The sequence below is a fragment of the Oryctolagus cuniculus genome, chromosome 10 (genome assembly GCF_964237555.1).
Source record: "Oryctolagus cuniculus chromosome 10, mOryCun1.1, whole genome shotgun sequence".
NCBI classification, from domain to species: Eukaryota; Metazoa; Chordata; class Mammalia; order Lagomorpha; family Leporidae; genus Oryctolagus; species Oryctolagus cuniculus.
This window is the reverse complement of record NC_091441.1, coordinates 56,688,964-56,709,132: the sequence shown is the minus strand read 5'-3', so window position 1 is coordinate 56,709,132 and position 20,169 is coordinate 56,688,964. Positions and strand designations below refer to the sequence as shown.

General features: G+C 39.5%; 1 protein-coding gene across 2 annotated transcripts in view; it reads right to left on the bottom strand.

The window, feature by feature from the left end:
• Positions 1-4,194: 4,194 nt before the first annotated feature.
• ROCK1 (Rho associated coiled-coil containing protein kinase 1) overlaps positions 4,195-20,169 on the bottom strand; it is a 144,512-nt gene continuing 128,537 nt past the window's right edge. The window contains exons 28-33 of one of the 2 annotated variants that reach the window (XM_051851073.2): positions 15,139-15,209; positions 14,856-14,944; positions 9,992-10,070; positions 9,578-9,839; positions 7,145-7,352; positions 4,195-5,724 (exon numbers count right to left, since the gene is read on the bottom strand). In XM_051851073.2, the coding sequence (XP_051707033.1) occupies positions 5,721-5,724; positions 7,145-7,352; positions 9,578-9,839; positions 9,992-10,070; positions 14,856-14,944; positions 15,139-15,209 (713 nt within the window). In that variant the 3' untranslated portion in view covers positions 4,195-5,720. 2 annotated transcript variants of the gene reach the window in all.

Below are 20,169 nucleotides of genomic sequence, written 5' to 3'. Positions count from 1 at the left end.
TTGTCTTGGTACAATTAATTCCTTTCTTTCAAAAACATCCCAGTTTGAACAATAAACACACATATTCCTCCAATATCAATCATTATTTGAGCTCCTGCTCCATCTCCACTGAATAATATTAGAACCCAGAAGCTTATCCGGCTCCAGGAAAACAGGAAGAAAATGTAATTTAATCCATAGTGGTTGCCACTAATACTGTCAATCCTTCTGTTACACAGTTTGAAGTTCCCCAGAGCCTGGATTTTTTTTTTTAAAAGATGTATTTTATTCATTCAGAGAGCTGGCCTGGAAGAGGGGCAACCGGGACAGGATCCGGCGCCCCCACCGGGACTAGAACCCGGTGTGCCGGTGCCACAAGGCGGAAGATTAGCCTAGTGAGCCGCAGTGCCAGCCAAGATGTATTTTATTCATTTGAAAGTCAGTTAGACTTTACACCCACATAGGAGACTTGGATGAAGCTCCTGGCTCCTGGCTTTGGCCTGGCCTAGACCCACTTGTGGGGAGTGAACCAGCGGATGGAAGATCTGTCTCTCCTTCTAATTTTGCCTTTTAAATAAATAATTGCATCTTTAAAAAAAGTAATATTCTCTGTAGTGTTGAAAAGGCTCATAATTCATTTGATAGTTCCTTCATGGAGTATAGAGCCAACCAAAGGTTTTCAGTCCAGAATAAAATGACACCAATTATATTTGTTGTTCTGCATTTGATGAAATGTTCCTTTAAAGATGTATATTTTAGCAAGCCTACTATGAGTTCATACCATAAACCTTAGAAAAACAAAACATTCTTTTCCATATCATGACACTGAAATCCAATACCCCCCCACACACTCACGCAAATAATGGGTCACAATATGTAAAATATACTAAAGTCCAGTAAGAGTCAGGATTTAAACCCATGATTTTCTTTCAACAACTGTAAGTTAGCTTACACATTCCATCTGGAAAACAGATCTGCAGTTGTGTGCTCTAGAAGAGTATTAAACACTTCAAATTCTATTTTCTCCTCTACAAATTACAGAATACCTAGGAATAGTAATATTTCATAGCTAAGAATTAAACAACTTTTTATAAAGTTGAAAGTCATGTTTTTTAATTTGTACAGTCCCAGTTTATACTTCAGAATTTTTTAAAGATTTATTTGAAAGGCAGAGTGACCGAGAAAGAGAAAGATCTTCCATCTGTTGGTTTACTCTCCAAAAGCCTGCAATGACCACGGCTAGGCCAGGGTGAAGCCAGGAGCTGGGAACTCCATCCAGGTCTCACACAGGGGTGGCAGGAACCAAATCAGATCCTGGAGTCATCATGTGCTGCCTTCCATGTACACCAGCAGGAAGCTGGACCTGAAGTGAGGAGTAGCCAGGCCTTGTAGCAGCCCTTCAAAATGGGATTTGGGGGGTCTCAAGTGGCAGCTTAACCTGCTGTGCCACAATGCTGACTCCGATTATTATTTATAATAGATCCTTTAAAATCTGTTTGAGAGTGATTAAGAGAAGCCCCCATCCACTGGTTCACTCCCCAAATGCCTGCAACAGTCAGGGCTGGGCCAAGCAGAAGCTGAGCTAAGAACCCATTCCAGGTCTCCCACTTGAGTAGCAAGTACTTGAGTCATTTCCTGCTGCCTCCGAGTGGCAGAAAGCTGGGCTCTGAAGCAGAACTGGAACTCAAACCCAGGCACTCCAGCACAGGATGGGGGTGTCCCAAGCAGTATCTGATCTGCTATGCTAAATACCTCCCCCAATTGCCATGTTTACTTACCGATTTTTAAATTTTAAATGTAAGGTAGGTAGGTTATTTTGTTTAAGCTGAAACCTCAAATAATGACAAGGGACCACAGTCAGACTGAGTCTGTGAATAACAGTGGCCATTCTCTCTAGCCAAGAGATGGAATCTCTGAACTTTGCTGAAGCTTGCAGATATGGGTAGATAGACTGGCTTAATGCTTAACCTCTACTCTACAATCTTATTTTGAATTCCTGTAATAAAGTGGGGAGAAAGCTAAAAGCTACATCTTTCAGGCTTCTTTATAGTTAGGGTTCTGGGTGTGATTTAGTTTTGGCCAAGGAGATATATACCTCTAGAGGGCACAGAGAGGGAGTGGCAAAGACAAAGAGAACTTTAAGTGCTGGCTTACTTTCCAAATGGCCCTAACAGCCTGGAAAAGGCTCAAGTCAGAAGTCAGGAACTCTATCTGGGTCTCCCACATGGGTGGCAGAGGCCCAACACTTGGGCTATCTTCTCCTGTCTTCCCAGGAGCATTGGTAGGGAGCTAATTAGTAAGGAGGAGCTGCTACAGAGCAGCTGGGACACGAACTGGCACTCTGATATGGGATGCTGGTGTCACAAACTACTTTTTTTTTTTTACAGGCAGAGTGGACAGTGAGAGAGAGAGAGACAGAGAGAAAGGTCTTCCTTCCGTTGGTTCACCCTCCAATGGCCACCGCGCTGCAGCCGGCGCACCAAGCTGATCCGATGGCAGGAGCCAGGTACTTCTCCTGGTCTCCCATGGGGTGCAGGGCCCAAGGACTTGGGCCATCCTCCACTGCACTCCCGGGCCACAGCAGAGAGCTGGCCTGGAAGAGGGGCAACCGGGACAGAATCCGGCGCCCCGACTGGGACTAGAACCCAGTGTGCTGGCGCCGCAAGGCGAAGGATCAGCTAGTGAACTGCGGGGCCGGCCTCATAAGCTATCTTAACCCGCTGTGTTACAATGGTGGCTGCAGCAATGTCAATGGCAGCAAGCAAGGTCATGAAAGTGGTTCTTCTGAGGCAGTGTGGACAGTGTGCAGATATGAAGTTTTTAAGTACAAGAGGAATGGTGCAAAGAGTCCAACTGGGTATGGATCACAGCAGGCATGCAAAGTGTTGAAGAAAACCAGTAGGGCTAAGGTAGCTTTCTATCATGCTGCCCTCCAGGTCCTCACAGTTTTGGTCTACTCTGGGGGTAAGTAGTTTCTTAAACTTAGAAAAGAAAGCATCTCTCCTGAATGACCTGGTTTTGCAATGTGCCCTTGGAAGTCATTCCTTAAAGGTCTCTCAGTTCTCAACAATTCTATGCTCAGGCTAGTATCTGGTTTTTTGTTTGTTTGTTTTTTTAAAAAGAGATAAATAAAATTTACTTACTCTATTTACAATCAACTCTGTTCTTGCAACTGGGACTTTATACATTGGGGTATGGTGATTGTTCTGAGAAGCAAAGATACTGTCAAGAACTTGAAGGGTCTCAGATTTCACCTAATTTGCAAACCAACAGTTTTACTGTTCCTGGCAGATTATACAAGACTCATGGGTCAGAGTCAAATGACTTTATTACCCCCAGCATAGCAAGAAACATGAGCTGCTGCTGCTTTTTTTTTTTAAGATTTAGTTATTTACTTGAAAGGCAGAGTTACAGAGGCAGAGAGAGAGAGGGAGGGAGGAAGGGGGGAGGAACAGAGAGGGGGAGAGAGAGAGAGAGGTCTTCCATCTGCTGGTTCACTCCCTAGATGGTCACAAGGAGCCAGGAGCTTCTTCCAGGTCTCCCACGTAGATGTAGGGGCCTATCTTCCACTGGTTTCCCAGGCCGTAGCAGAGAGACGGATTGCCAGTGGAGTAGCCAGGACTTTTACTGGTGCCCATGCCAGTACTGCAGGCAGCCGCTTTATCCACTACACCACAGCACTGGCCCAAAAATGAGCTTTCTTCTTTCCATGCCCTCCACGTCCCATGTGGGCAATGCAGAATGGTCCAGGTAGGTGGTGGAGTACACAGTAGGTCTGCTTTACAGGTGAGGATACTCCAGTTTGTGGATCCTGAATCTTTTTATAAATGAGCCAAAGCAAACCTGCCTGCCTTTTACCCTAGAGGGGGACATTATCTTTATTAAGACTGTATAGCAAAGGCACCTTTCTATCTTCCAAAGCTGTTTAGTGTACAAATAATCCTGGAAAAGATAGCTTTGAACAAAGGCTGTCATAGACTCTGCTCCCAACATGTGTAGAAATGCAAGAGATCTACAGAAATATTTTTCTGATAAGACCAATTTTTTAATTTGAATTATAGTCACAATGTAGTAGAGCCCAGATGAGGGTTTACCTTTTAAAGATACATTTTAATGTAGTCATGGGATTTAACTACATTTGTATACAACCAGGGACTAATTTGTAGTATGCTTTGTATTCACTTCAGCCATGAGAAAACACCATAGCAGTCATCATTATAGGTATCCATCCATAAATTACTTTTATTTCTCATTAAATGAGCACAGAGTCATTAGCATATTAATAACAGATATGTTTATTATTACATATCCATCAGTGCGGTTCTCAATACCACTTGAAACATGCATATCATCCTAGAGACGATCAGTTTTCCAGTGCTTTTTATTTGATACACATTACTGCAAAGCCATTATAAATTACTGAGGAGGTATTTGGTTAAAAAAATAAACAATAAATCATACTGCCAATACAAATCAACTCTTGTTACTGGACAAGAGTTTTAATAGTATTTATCTGGTAATTCCTATGTTAACTGGAAAACATCACAATGTGTTACCATAATTTTCTTTTCATATTGGTGCAACCTTCTCTATTTTTGCAGATAGTTTTATAAAGTTATTTAACATTGTAGCAGGTAGTCTGATACAAAGATTGTACTTAATTTATCAAAGACCAACAAACCTCTAAATATTTTAAATTAAACCAATTATCAATGAAAAAACCACTGACACATGTAACCTTTTGAACATGTTTTTTGAAATTCCTATATTTACTCATGGCAGTAAAATAATTTTCTCAAATTAAGGCACTAAAAGGGCAATTCAACTCCCATTGAAAGTGTTCTAAGAATAATTTACATTTCAAACAGTGCATACATTTTTTATATGTTTGTTAACTTAATGTCTTTATCACTTAAAACCACAAGGAAATAACATTATACAATTACAGAAATGATGTACCCCACAAAATGCTTTGAAACTTGGTTCTTTTGTACAGTTAGTTCCTAATGTCTCTAGTAGTAACATAACTCAATATGGCTTGGCAAAATGCATAGATTAAATGTAATTCTCTTGTCTTCTCCCATTCCCCAATCTACAAACTTGCTGAAACATATACAGTATTTTATAAAGCATAATGTAGGATATTTAATTTCTCATCAAGTCCACCATGGGCAATCAACAATAAGGCTTTTAAATTCTACAGTGAGGGCACTGAAGTTCAAGTGATTTCACTGCCTTCTTAAAATAGTTTCATAAAGTCTTACAAGAGCACAAAAACTTAAGTCATTAAAAAAAACTTTCAGTTTGTCTCATTTTGAGATATTTTCTTTACTCCTTCCATGAGCTGATCTTGATAGTGACGGCCATTCCACTTGAAAGTGAAAGTCCCTTCCTCTCACTCATTTGAGGAAAACTGTTCTATCACGATTGACAGGCGTTTTCTTGGAAATTAAAAAAGGCAGCACCTTTTTTAAAAAAATACATCTAGCTAAGCTTTCCCCCAATTGTACTTGCATTACATAGTAATAATTAATCTACTCTACCTGTAGCAAACCTGCAATAAAAAAAAAAAATCCCTCAGTGTGCTTTTGTGCCAAAGCAAGGACAGAGTAACAGCAATCGTAACCCGGAAGCCTGTGATATTTGTGTCAAAGAAACAGCCTGTCTGCTCTGCATGGTTAAAGAAGCCTGGTTTATCAGGTAGCATTCCACATGATTCCATGAAGCAGTAGGTCACATGGTTAACTGTTGGGGGGGGGGGAGAAAAAACCATAATTAAGAAATGTACTCAGTTTAAAATTACAGGAGACAAAATTGCAGGTAAAGGGAAATACATATTACCTTCACATAAAATAATTAACAATTACACAAAATTTAGAAAACAGGGAAAAGAAAAATACATTAAGTTTTATTTCTTTTTGTTTCTACTCTTTTTCAAACACATTACTCAGCCAAAGCCAGGTAAAGGCTGAACTAGCATTGTACAGAATTTAGTAGGAAGGAAGTAATAATAATACTTAATATGTAGTAATAATAATAATAATAATGGAATGGCATGGCAGCTGAAGAATACAGAGGAAGGAGAGGCTGAAGACATTTCAAAGAATTAGACTTGGTTACTAACAATAGGAGGCAAGAAAAGGGATTTGTGGCTGTGGTGTAGAAGGTAAAGACACTGCCTGCAGTGCTGGCATCCTGTATGGGCGCTGGTTCGAGACCTGGCTGCTTCACTTTCAATCCAGCTCTCTCCTATGGCCTGGGAAAGCAGCATAAGATGGCCCAAGTGCTTGGGCCCCTGCACCTGCATATGGGAAACCCAGAGGAAGCTCCTGGATCCTAGCTTCGATCGGCCAGTTGCAGCCATTTGGGGAGTGAACCAGCAGATGGAAGATTTTTCTCTCTCTGCCTCTCCTTCTCTCTCTGTGTAACTTTGACTTTCAAATAAATAAATAAATAAATTTTTAAAATAAAATAAAATAAAAAGATGATGATTTTAAGCCTGATTGGAAGATATGAGTGATGCTAACATGCAAATGTTAAGTCTTGACCTACAGATTTAAATGGCCCTCTAAATTTAGGGATATTACTCAAGGGAAAGTTGATATTTCTACCTAGGAGAAAAAAATGTAGGTTTTAGAAGCATCCCATATGGGTGCCGGTTCTAGTTCTGGCTGCTCCTCTTCCAATCCAGCTCTCTGTTATGGCCTGGGAAAGCAGTAGCAGATGGTCCAAGGACTTGGGCTCCTGCAACTGCATGGGAGACCTGAAAGAAGGTCCTGGATCCTGGCTGCAGATTGGCACAGCTTTGGCCTTTGTGGCCACATGGAGAGTGAACCAGTGGATGGAAGACCTTTCTCTGTCTCTCCCTCTCACTATCTGTACATCTACCTCTCAAATAAAATATATATATAAAAAAATAGCATTAAATATGTGCCATGTACACAAATCTGAGAATAACATCTGACACAAAACTAAATAAATATAACACAAAACTAAATAAATATCACACTTAATTTATAAAGAACTATAATTACAAGTTATGTATATGAAGACCTAAAAACAAGTGGATGCAATCTATGGCTAAAATCAGATTTTTGAGATTTTAGTAAATGTTATCCCTTCACTTTCACATTTATTTAAAAAGTTTAAAATTTTGATTTTTTACCTAGTTTTTCCAGATGTATTTTTGACCACTTTCCGGAAAGACTGATTTGCAGTGGATCTAGTAGAAAGCGTTCGAGGGGAGGCACGAACAAAACCAGATGGTGGATTCTTAGGGATCTTCTTCACTAAATGAGTTACCCATTTTTTTTGTTCATCCTGAGAGCAGGCTAACAGCAGCATATCTCTTGCTGATGTCACATCATAACTTACTATGTAAGGAAAAGAAAGAACAATTAAAGCCTTATAACATTAAAAAAAACCTATCAGATGCATACATTTTCAAGTTTTTAAAGACTTGCTATCCTTATCTTGAAAAATATTTTTCTCTTTAAATAATCTGAAATTTAAAAAGAAAACACTAGTCCCTACACTAAGAAAAATAAAATCAGAGAGAAAAATGCAGAAGTGAAACAAATTTAAATCTATTTATAGAACATATATCTCTGATCTTAAAATAGCCATGCTCTGCATTTTTTACCCCAAGCTACCTCTGCTGCTCCAGAAGACATTTTGTCTGTAAAAGAAAATAACAGGTAAACATGCAAAGGAAGATACAGGGGAGCTCACCCCTAGAACATCTCTCCAGTTTAAAATAATTTCTTAGAGACATGAACTCTACAAGGGGGTAAGTCTCTTTAAAGGCAGGCCTTGTGGCGAGCAGGTAAAGCCACCACCTACAACACCAGCATCCATACGGATGCCAGTTTGAGTTTTGGCTACTCAACCTCTGATTCAGCTCCCTGCTAATGGCCTGGAAGATGGCTCAAGTGCTGGGGCCCTTGCACCTAAGTAGGAAACCCAGATGAAGCTCCTAGCTTTGGCATGGCTCAGCTCTAGCTGTTGTGACCATCTATGGAGTGGACCAGCAGATGGAAGATCTTTGCCTCTCCTCCTCTCTCTGTAACTCTGTCTTTCAAATAAAATAAAATAAATCTTAGAAAAAAAAAAAAAAAAAAAAAAAAAAACCAACAGGCCGGTGCTGAGGCTCACTAGGCTAATGCTCTGCCTGCGGCACTGGCACCCCAGGTTCTAGTCCCGGTTGCTCCTCCTCCAGTCCAGCTCTCTGCTGTGGCCTGGGAATGCAGTGGAGGATGACCCAAGTGCTTGGGCCCTGCACCCGCATGGGACACCAGGAGGAAGCACCTGGCTCCTGGCTTCAGATTGGCGCAGCGCCGGCTGTAGCTTGTCGGCCGTAGCGGCCATTTGGGGGTGGTGGTGAATCAACGGGAGGAGGATCTTTCTCTCTGTCTGTCTGTCTCTCTCACTGTCTAACTCTGCCTGTCAAAAACAAAAAACAAAAAACAAACAAACAAAAAAAAAAACACACACACACAAAATTGAAAAAAAACAAAAAAACAAAAAAAACAAAAACAAAAAAGTGGAGGAGCAGCCAGGTCTCCAACTGGTGCTCAGATGGGATGCTGGCACTGTGGCGTAGCGGGTTATCTGTCACTTGCAGTGCCAGCATCCCATCTGAGCACCAGTTGGAGCCCTGCTGCTCCACTTTATTTTTTTTTTTAAAGATTTATTTTATTTTATTTGAAAGAGTTAGAGAGAGAGGTACAGAGAGAGAGAGAGGTCTTCCATCCGCTGCTTCACTCCCCAGATGGCTGCAACGGCCAGAGTTGCACCTATCCGAAGCCAGGAGCTTCTTCCGGGTCTCCCATGTGGGTGCAGGGGCCCAAGTCCTTGGGCCATCTTCTACTATTTTCCTAGGCCATAACAGAGAGCTGGATCAGAAGAGGAGCAGCCGGGATCAGAACCGGTGCCCATGTGGGATGCTGGCGCTTCCGGCCAGGGCTTTAATCCGCTGTGCCACAGCGCCAGCCCCTGTTCCACTTCTGATCCAGCTCTCTGCTATGGCCTGGGAAAAGAAGGGGAAGATGGCCCAAGTGCTTGGGCCTCTGCACCCTGGTGGGAGACAGGGAAGAAACTCCTGGTTCCTGGCTCAGATCTGCCCAGCTTCAGCTATTGCAGACATTTGGGGAGTGAACCAGAGGATGGAAGATCTCTCTCTGCCTCTATCTCTCTGTAACGCTGCCTTTCAAATAAATAAATAAATCTTTAAAAGAAAAATTGCTTCTTATAATCTAACCTCTTTTCACCTTTATACTATTAGAAATCACTATACTTGAAGTTATTTCACTGGAATTTAAAACTAATTTTTTACAGTTTTTATTTAATGAATGCATCTTTCATAGGTACAACTTTAGGAATATAATGATTCTTTCCCCCATACCCGCCCTCTCACCCTGAGTCCCGTCCCACCTCTACCCCCTCTCCCATCCCACCTCCACTACCTCTCCAATCCCATTCTTCATTATGGTTCATTTTTAGTTTCACTTTATATACAGAGGACAAACTCTATGCTAAGTAAAGATTTCAACAGTAAAACTGAATTTGCTATAGGCTGTAAAAGTAATTATTACCTTACCTTTACATGGCGAGATTAAGTCCTCTTTCTTGTCTAAGTGATCTCTGTGGCACTTAACATGGCATCTTCGACATTCTAGGGCAGGGGGTGGCTTAAAGACATGCCAGAGAGGTTTGGCACAGGCCTCACAGTTGGCGGGAAAGTGGTACAGTGTAGGAATGAATTCATGGCCTTTGTGATTCTGGAAATTGGTTTTTTCAGCTTGTTGTACTGGTTCTACCTCTACATCTTTTCTACATTCGCCTTCATTTGCATACAGTATCTACATTCAGGAATGGTGAAAGGAAGAAGATGAAAAAAGATCTTAATGTGTACATACAAGTTCCAAATGTATAAAACCATGGGTATATTTTTCATTTACTTCACAAAAACACTCAGGATTTAGGTAAAATCCTTTATAATTTCAATTTTTACCTGGAATATTTTAGGAATTTCTTCAGTCTCAGCTCTGTATACATCTCCTTGAGTTACAGGTCGAACATGAAACAATTTACTATAATGAAAATAAACATGATATTGACCATTATAAAAATTCATTATACTCATTTATAGCAAAAGACATTTTCCTGAAGAAAACATACATGTGGCAAATAAGCACATGGAAGCACATCAGTCAATACTGCAAATTTTAATAATACAAATTTTAACCACAATAAATATCATCATACATCTATCAGAATTTTAAAAATAAAAAATAGTATTAACACCAAACACTTAAGAGAACGCAGAGACTATGTTTCTGTGTGGGAGCAAACTGTTGAAATCCTTACTTAATGTATACTAAGCTGATCTTCTGTATATTAAGATAATCGAAAATGAATCTTGATGTGAATGGAAGGGGAGAGGGAGTGGGAAAGGGGAGGGTTGCGGGTGGGAGGGACGGTATGGGGGGGAAGCCATTGTAATCCATAAGTCGTACTTTGGAAATTTATATTCATTAAATAGAAGTTAAAAAAAAAAAAAGAGAACGCAGAGAAGCTCTAGATCACTCACACATGGCTGCTGGAAATGTAAACTGGAGCTGCACTCTGAAAATGAGTGCAGTAATTTATTATAAATCTAAATGAAATCTATACTTACAATATGACCCAGAAATTGCACTCTTGGGTCTTTATTCTGGGAAATGAAAATCATGTCTATACAAAACCCTGTACTGGAAAGTTCATAGCAGCTCTACTCATAATAGCCCCAAACTAAAAACAATCCAAATGAAATGGTTAGTCAAGCTGTGGGAGAGTGAAACTATGAAAAACTTCTCAACAGTATTAAGAAATCAATTACAATTTGGATTGAGCTCAAGATTATGCTGAGTAAAAAAGAGCTGATCACAGCTGGCGCCACGGCTCACTTGGCTAATCCTCCGCCTGCGGTGCCGGCACCCCAGGATCTAGTCCCGGTCGGGGCACTGGATTCTGTCCCAGTTGCTCCTCTTCCAGTCCAGTTCTCTGCTGTGGCCCGGGGAGGCAGTGGCAGATGGCCCAAGTGCTTGGGCCCTGCACCTGCATGGGAGACCAGGAGAAGCACCTGGCTCCTGGCTTCGGATCAGCACAGTGCCGGCCGTAGCAGCCATTTGCGGGGTGAACCAACAGAAGGAAGACCTTTCTCTCTGTCTCTCTCACTGTCTAACTCTGCCTGTCCAAAAAAAAAAAAAAAAAAAAAAGAGCTGATCACAAAAGATAATACATACTTTGATTCTATTTATCTAATATCTTTGAAATGACAAAATTGTAAAGATGGAGAACAGATTAATGTTGCCAGGGATTAGATATGAGTGATTGGAGAACTGAAGCCACCTTTGACTATAAAAGAGCAACACAGGGATCCTTAAGATGTACTTTTTCTGTACTGTGACTGTGATGGTGGCCATATGAATCTACATATGTGATAAAGGCATATAGACTGGAACAATAAAGAAGTAAAACTATCATTATTTGAAGACATCATAATGGGACTAATAAAAAACTCTATAAAATTAATAGGTTCATAGCAAATTAAGTGTTTTAACAGATACTCATATAGGAAGAAAAAAGCCCTAACTAACCATTAACTGTTATCAAACACAAAAATTTATTTGAAATCATTCATAACTTAAATGTAAAGCATAGAACAATAAAGCTCCTAGAAGAAACAAAGAATACCTTCACAAACTGTGGGCAAGCAAAAATTTTTGGACAAACTAAAAAAGGCATTAACCACTTAAAAATTTGATACATTGATCTTCATTCAAAGGCACCACTAAGAAAATGACTAGGAAAGCCACAGATTGGAAAATATTTGCATTATATTTACAATTTTTTTTTAATTTGAGGGCAGAAAGAGAAAAAGTGAGCTCCCATCTGCTGGTTTACTCCCCAAATGCCTGCAACAGCCAGGACTGGGCTGAGAACAAAGTCAAGAGCTGCGAACTTAATCCTGGTTTCTCATGTGAGTGGCAGGATCCAACTACATGAGACTTCACTACTGTCCACATCAAGGTCTGCATTAGCAGGAAGCCAGAGTCAGAAGCCAGAGGTATATCTTGAACTCAGAGATTCAGAAATGAGACGTTGGCATCTTAACCACCAGGCCCAATGCCTGTACCATTCATTTCCTTTTTTTTAAATTTATTTTTATCTATTTATTTATTTATTTATTTATTGACAGGCAGAGTGGACAGTGAGAGAGAGAGAGAGACAGAGAAAGGTCTTTCTTTTTCTGTTGGTTCACCCCCTAATAGCTGCTGTGGCCGGCACGCTGCGGCCAGCACACCACAGCCAGCACACTGCGCCAATCCGAAACCAGGAGCCAGGTGCTTCCCCTGGTCTCCCATGCAGGTGCAGGGCCCAAGCACTTGGGCCATACTCCACTGCCTTCCCAGGCCACAGCAGAGAGCTTGCCTGGAAGAGGAGCAACTGGGACAGAATCCGGCGCTCCGACCGGGACTAGAACCCAGTGTGCCGGCGCCACAGGGGGAGGATTAGCCTATGGAGCCGCGGCACTGGCCTGTACTATGCATTTCTAACATAGGATTCTTACCTAGAATATATGTAACTCTTATAAACTAATATCAGAAAGATAGACAACATTATTTTAAATATGGGCAAAAGATTCAAATACACATCAGAAAAAATGTAATAATGGCCAACAAACACATGAAAAGATTCTTGACATCATTAATCATGAGAAAAAGGCAGGTTATGAAATAGCATTTCACATTCACTGGACTAGCTAAAATAGAAGACCAACAATAATCAAATGGAGAAGATGTAGAACAACTGAAAATCATAGACTACTGGTGAAAATAAAACAGTGCAACCATTTGTTGAGAACAGTTCGGTAGATTTTTGTTTGTTTGTTTGTTTGTTTGACAGGCAGAGTGGACAGTGAGAGAGAGACAGACAGACAGGGAGAAAGGTCTTCCTTTTGCTGTTGGTTCACCCGCCAATGGCAGCCGTGGCCGGCGCACCGCGCAGACCCGAAGCCAGGAGCCAAGTGCTTCTCCTGGTCTCCATGCAGGTGCAGGACCCAAGCACTTGGGCCATCCTCCACTGCACTCCTGAGCCACAGCAGAGAGCTGGCCTGGAAGAGGGGCAACCGGGACAGAATCCGATGCCCCGACGAGGACTAGAACCTGGGGTGCCGGCGCCGCAGGCAGAGGATTAGCCTATTGAGCCGCGGCACCGGCCTGAGAACGGTTTGGTAGATTTTTAAACAGTTACACACACATCTACTTGATAACCCAGGACTCTACACCTAGGTATTTATGCATTAGAAATTAGATGGTTAATTCAACAAAAAGAACATTCACAGCAGTCTCATTTACAAAAGCCCCAAATGTCAACCAAAAAAAGAATGGATAAATAAACTGTGCTGTATTTATTCAATGGACTACCACTCAGTAATAAAAAGAAATCAATACACGCAGCACTACAGAAGAATCTCAAAAACACCAGGCTAAGTGAAAGAAACCAGGCACAAAAGTACACAAATGTAATTCCATTGATATGAAGCTCTAGAAAAGGCAAAAACTAATCTCAGTGACAGAAATCAGATCAGTGTCATTTTCTTCCCTTGGAAATCGGTATAGATGAGCTTTTTATGGTGATAGTTAATGTATTTTATACTGGGTGGTGATTTATAAGGATCTTTAAAATTGTCAAAAATGATTGAACTGAATAAATTAAATAGTAATAAAAAGGGAGAAACCCTAAACGATCTAAATTAAACTTAGTTGAAAGACAATGCCTTTCATATTAATGTTTATGTATTATTCCACTTAAGCTGATCATTTAAATTTTCACACCTAATTTTTTTCTTTTTAATTAGAAACAGTAGTAAAGTTTGGCCTATTGGTTAAGACAACACTGAAGATGCCCACAACCTGCAGTGGAGGACCTGGGTTCAAGTCCTGGCTCTGGCTCCCAGTTCAGCTTCCTACTATTGTAGACCCTGGGAGGCAGCAATAACTTGATGGCTCAAATGACAGGGTTCCTGACATCCATGTAGGAGACTTGTATTTAGTTCCCGGCTCCCAGCTTCAGCCTGGCAGTTCTGGCTGCTGTGGGCTTTTGAGGAGCGAACTAGTGGATGGCAGCTCTCTATTTGTCTATCTGGCTCTCAAATAATAATGATAATACGAAAGGTGAGGAGAGGTGGGCTCCAAAAATCAATACTCTTTTAGTACTTGATTCAGTTCATTTTGCATTCTAACTACAACCCACTCCACAAGTATTTAAAGGAATGGCAATACTTAACTTTAAGTTTGTATTTCTGTTGAGTAGCAGTTAACTACACTTTACTTGCAATTTCTATTTTGTTGCATGTTTTACCTTTTCTACTGGTAGTCTGCAAGCTTCTTAAATATGGAACTTACTCATCTTTATTCATACTACAACATCTATGGTAACACAGGCAATGTTTTAGAATGAACAAGAAAAAATATACACTTTTCATGGGCCCTTTGAAAATTTACACTACCGACAAAGAACAAGTATCTTTATTTACATTTCCTCTTAACAATGACTATAGAATCCTACAATTTGAGATGATCTCTGAACCCCAAAACCCCTAAACACTTTAGACATTTGTCTTCTGGGTACATGGATCAGGTATACAATGTTTCCACCTCACATCCTAAGGTAAGACTTAATATAACATTAATATTTAAGTTTGCTAAGAAAAACAGAAAAGTAAATAACACTGTTTAAACAAATCAAAATATAACCTAAACTGTAAGTCTGAACATAATTGATCATCACAAGTGAACATCCAATTGACCTAAAATTCAAAGGCAACTTACTCTATGTCCAGTACCATAGAAGGATTAGATTGTTCCTTATCTTGTTCATCGTTATAGAACAAAATTTTTTTGCTGCTTACCACAACATACTGAAATGAGAAAAAAGGAAAAGAGTTACTAAGAGCAACATTAAATTGGCTTAAAGTGATAAGCATAATATTTGTCATTTATGTCTAGATTATGTAATATTAGTTTAAAATCAGTGCTAATATAACAGGCAATACAATCTTTATGCATCAATGTAAAATATAAAGTATCAGAAAAAAAGTTAAGCACATGGTACCTGTTTTTTCCAGCCATATCGCTTAATATTTCCTCTATTTGGAACAGAAAGCCAACCTTCAATTCTTGACTCTGGGAAAAAAAGGATACATAACAGTGAGTCTTAAATTCCAACACAAAGAAAAACTATTACAAGTTATCTGACAGCATGCAGCAACAGGCAACTGAACACAAATAAATGAATAAATGCTGCATTTGCTCTTCCATGCTTCAATCACACAAATCAACTTTAATGGCCATTCAAATATTGCACAAAAAATGCCAAGCCACTTTTCCCATTAAATGAACATTTAGTACTCAATTTAAAAAGTATGAAGTAACAGTATTCTTTAAGAGCCAGGCAAGACTAGAATGGATTGCAGCTTAAATGGGATATGATATAGAAGACTTTAAATATAATTTAACATTCATATAAAAATACTTAGCCAAAAAAAGGAAAAAAAAATTATGCAGCAAGTATAACAATTCAGAGCCATGATTTACAACAAGAAGGAGCAAGCAAAAGTACAGAAGTATCCTATTACTCACAGAAGACAAGAATAGAAGATAAATAAATAAGGAATGCAGGCAGAATCAACTAGATATAAAGAATAAAAGACAAGCATTTTATTTGTTTTCTTAGCACAACATTCTGATAAACTTTTTGGTAAAATACCCAAAATGATTATAATAAAATTGTCCAAATTTGATTGGGAGGGTGTTTAATTTCTATTGCTAAGTCCAATTACAATTTTTTTCCCAAATAATGACAGGTGGAGTCATTTAAGTCAGTAATCGCATAATTTAACAAACAGTAAAGGAAAACAGAATTCAATTGGTCAACTGCTAATGTTTCAATCAGTTTGTACATACCAGAATTTATGTGATTAGCTTAAGGCATTTTATAATAATCATCTTTATTTTTTAAGTGTAACTAACTTATAAATATCTGAAGGATAAAGATGATTCCATTAGAAATGATTATTTTATATGAAATTAGAGATAAAAATTCAATTTCTACATCTTATTATACTGAAATGCAAATGAATAGGGAAGTAATCAATTTAAAAGAATAAGGTTATAACGTGACAGATTAACTCAAACCATAATCCTGGTATATAATCCTTCAACACATAATTTAAAAGCTATAAAGCTGAATCTTACAGTAACAACAGTAAGTAACATTACTTGCCAAATGCTTCATAAGTAATATCTGACATATAACCTTGTATATATAATATCATAAATACAGGCTATTAGATTCCTAGGAATATAGAATAGATACTACTTTCATACTCCACTTCCAAATGAAGAGATTAAGGTATAGTAAGGTGAACTAATTTGCTAAAGGCTACTCATATCAGTACCTGTCAAAGCTCTAGAGTTCAAACCACACATTTTAATTTCTGAGTTTATTTTTCTAGAGTACAACACCATTCTTTCTCAAAATGCAGTCAACTGAACTAAGTAATAATCCTCTTGCTCTAATTTCCACTGTGTACTTAAAGCCTCCACACCTTTGCTTATGCTATTCCTCTTCATATAAATTATGGCAATTGCATTTAATGTTTGTTTATTTTCATCTACTTGAAAGGCAGAGCAACACAGTTATTTATACACACACACACACACACACACACACAGGAGGGGTAGAGAGAGAGAGGATCTTCCACGCACTGGTCCATTCCCTAAATGTACAGCAACAGTCAGAGCTAGGCCACACTGAACATAGGAGCCTGGAACTCAATCTGGGTCTTCCATGTGGGTGGCAGAAGCCCAATCACTTGAGCCATCATCTTTTGCCTCCCCAGATGCACTAGTAGGAAGCCAAATTACAAGCAGAGCAGACAGGACTCAAACTCGCACTCTGATGTGAGATGCAGACAAAGCAAGCAGTAGTTTAATCTGCTGTGTCAATGCCCACCTCACAGTTGCTGAAGTAGAGGAAATAATGAGATTATCAGTTCAAGATCATCTCTCATTTCTCCCAACTTCTTTAAAATTGTTGCTATTTAGTTCACCACTAAATGTTTTGTTTCCTTAGATAGTTTCTTGTTAAGTTTTGAGGAGAGCACAGACCTAATCCTAGTATTTGTTTTATATAACTTATGACATCTGACAGAGAAGATGCTTATTAAATAACATGCAGAAGGCTGATACTGTGTCTTGATCATTCATAAACATTTATCTTTTTAAGATTTATTTACTCATTTGAAAGAGTTACGGAGAGAGGGAAAGGGAGGGAGGGGGTAGAGGGAGGGAGGGAAGGAGGGAGAGAGAGAATCGTCCATCCACTGGTTCACTCCCCAAATGGCTGCAATGGCTGTTGATGGGCCAGGCTGAATCCAGGAGCCAGGAACTTATTTTGGGTCTCCCATGTGGGTGAAGGAACCCAAGCATTTGGGCCATCTTCCACTACTTTCCCAGGCACATTAGCAAGGAGCTGGATTGGAAGGGGAGCAGCCAGTTCTAAAACCGGTGCCTATATGGTATGTTGGCATCTCAGGCAGGGACTTTACCAGCTACTCTACAATGCTGGCCCCACAAATATTTATCTTTCAAAAGCAAAAAATTTATTGCTAGAACATTTTCCCCTTAGAGTAACAAAAACTACAGGTTTTGTCATAAAGTGTGCTTTGTAAAATACTACAATGAACAGTTAAAATGAAAAGTAGTCTTAATATCTGATGATACAACTAAGATTGTTTAATATTAGTAATTCCTCACTGGTTCTCCCACTTGGGAGATGTTGTAGCATAGGAGGTAAAGCTGCTGCCTATACGCCACATCCCATATGGGTGCTGGTTCGAGTCCTGGCTGCTCCAATAGAAGATGGCCCAAGTACTTGGGCCCCTGCTACCCATGTGGGAGACCCTGATGAAGCTCCTGGATCATGGCTTCAGCCATGGTCAAGAATTCAGATGGACTGATTATCTCCAAATCATTGATTGAATGATTTGGGCAAAGTCTGAAACTCTCACACACTCAAATGCTTGGAAACACACTAGGAAGTCCCTCATTTACAGGTTTAAGTTACACAGCCTAAGATCAGCATGGATAGGAAAGAGAATAACGCAGATAACTCATGAGAGAATAGGTATTAATTAAGTGCTGATACCAACTGTTTTTCTGAATGCTTTATCTACTATATTCTCTTCAGATATCTAGGTCAACAGTTCCAAAAGAAGGAAAGGAAAAGAAGGAGAAGGGAAAGACATCACATAATTAAAAAAAAAATTTAGGCAGTAGGCAAACTATAAACCTAAGGGCAATCTTTATATTTACACAGTATGCTAATCCATGACCAGCCACAGAACCAAAGGGAGAATGAAGGAGACTAAGAACTTCAAAGACATGTAACATTTTTTTTCTCTACCACTTAGTTAATAACAAGATGCCCAATGAGAAGATTTTAGAGGATGAGCTCTAGAGGTACATGATAATTAAACTGTGGTCAGCATTGTGGCACAGTGGGTAAAGTTGTCACCTGAGATACTGGCATCCCATATGGGTGCGGGTTTGAGACCCGGCTGGCTCCACTTTCTGATCAAGTGCCCTGCTAATGCACCTGGGAAAGCAGTAGAGGTTGGCCCAAATGCTTGGACCCCCTTCCACTCACGTGGGTGACCCAGAAGATCCCAGCTCCTGGCTTCAGCATGGCACAGCCCCAGTCATTGTGGCCATTTGGAGAGCAAACTAGGGAATGGACGACCTTTCTCTTTCTCCCCATCCCTGTAACTCTTTCAAATAACAAATCTTAAAAAAAGACAATTAAATTATAATATTTATATAAGATGATGAAATCTAAGAGAAATAGAAGTCATAGTATCAGTTCATCTACCCAATGACTTAAAAAATCATCTCACTGAACTAAATAAGATTCACACTTCAAAGTCAGTTATTTATTTATTTATTTATTTATTTTTTAGATAAACAGTGAGAGAGAGAGACAGAGAGAAAGGTCTTCCTTCCGTTGGTTCACCCCCCAAATGGCCGCTATGGCTGGCACTGCGCCGATCCAAAGCCAGGAGCCAGGTGCTTCCTCCTGATCTCCCATGCGGGTGCAGGCGCCCAAGCACCTGGGCCATCCTCCACTGCCCTCCCGAGCCACAGCAGAGAGCTGGACTAGAAAAGGAGCAACCAGGACTAGAACCTGGTGCCCATTTGGGATACTGGCGCTGCAGGTGGAGGATTAACCAAGTGAGCTATGGTGCCAGCCCCATTATTTTAACTTCTGAGTAAATAATTTATTCAAAACCCTCCTCTTATTAGTCTATAAACTTAAAATAAAATCAATCACTAGTTATTACTCCCAAGAAGTCTTTCAGACACTTAAATGATATGTAACTTTCTCATGTTAAGAAAGAACATCCAAATTCTTAACAAATTTTCCTTAATACAGCTGCAAAGAATTTTATTTGCTGTGGATCATTTTTGAGCATCTAATAAATGATATATTTAACAGACTGCCAATTAACTGGCAAAATATCTGACATAGAGAAAGTAAGCACTGATAAAAATTATCCATTAATTTCTACTTCCAATATGAAAGTCAAGATTCAGCATTCTTGAGATGTCTGTAAAGTTTCAAGAGTAAGAACACACTAACCAGGAAACAGACACTTAATCAGTCTCACTCTACAGCAATGGAGAATGGCTATCAGTATTTTTTTCCCTTTCACTTAATTTGGGCTTTGAAAATCTGAAAAAACAAAATTCCTGAATATATACTAATTTTTAAGTAAAAGAATTAAGCCAGAAGTAGCATTTTAAAATCTCTTTACTAACTGACTCCTAAGTGAATTTATTATGCTAGCATTCTGACATCTAAATTAATTCCTAACCTAAATCTTGAAATGAAATTATCCAATAATTCTTTAGTTTATTCTTCCCGAATAACCCAGGATGGAACACTACCTTCTATTCTAAAGGTCCTACCAACTTATCTCTTCTAAATAGCATTCACCAGTAATGCATGTATCAGTCTCTGAAATGTTTAGCCTAATATAAAGAAAATCAAGGTGCACAAAAAGCACTATTAAAGAAAGTTAAA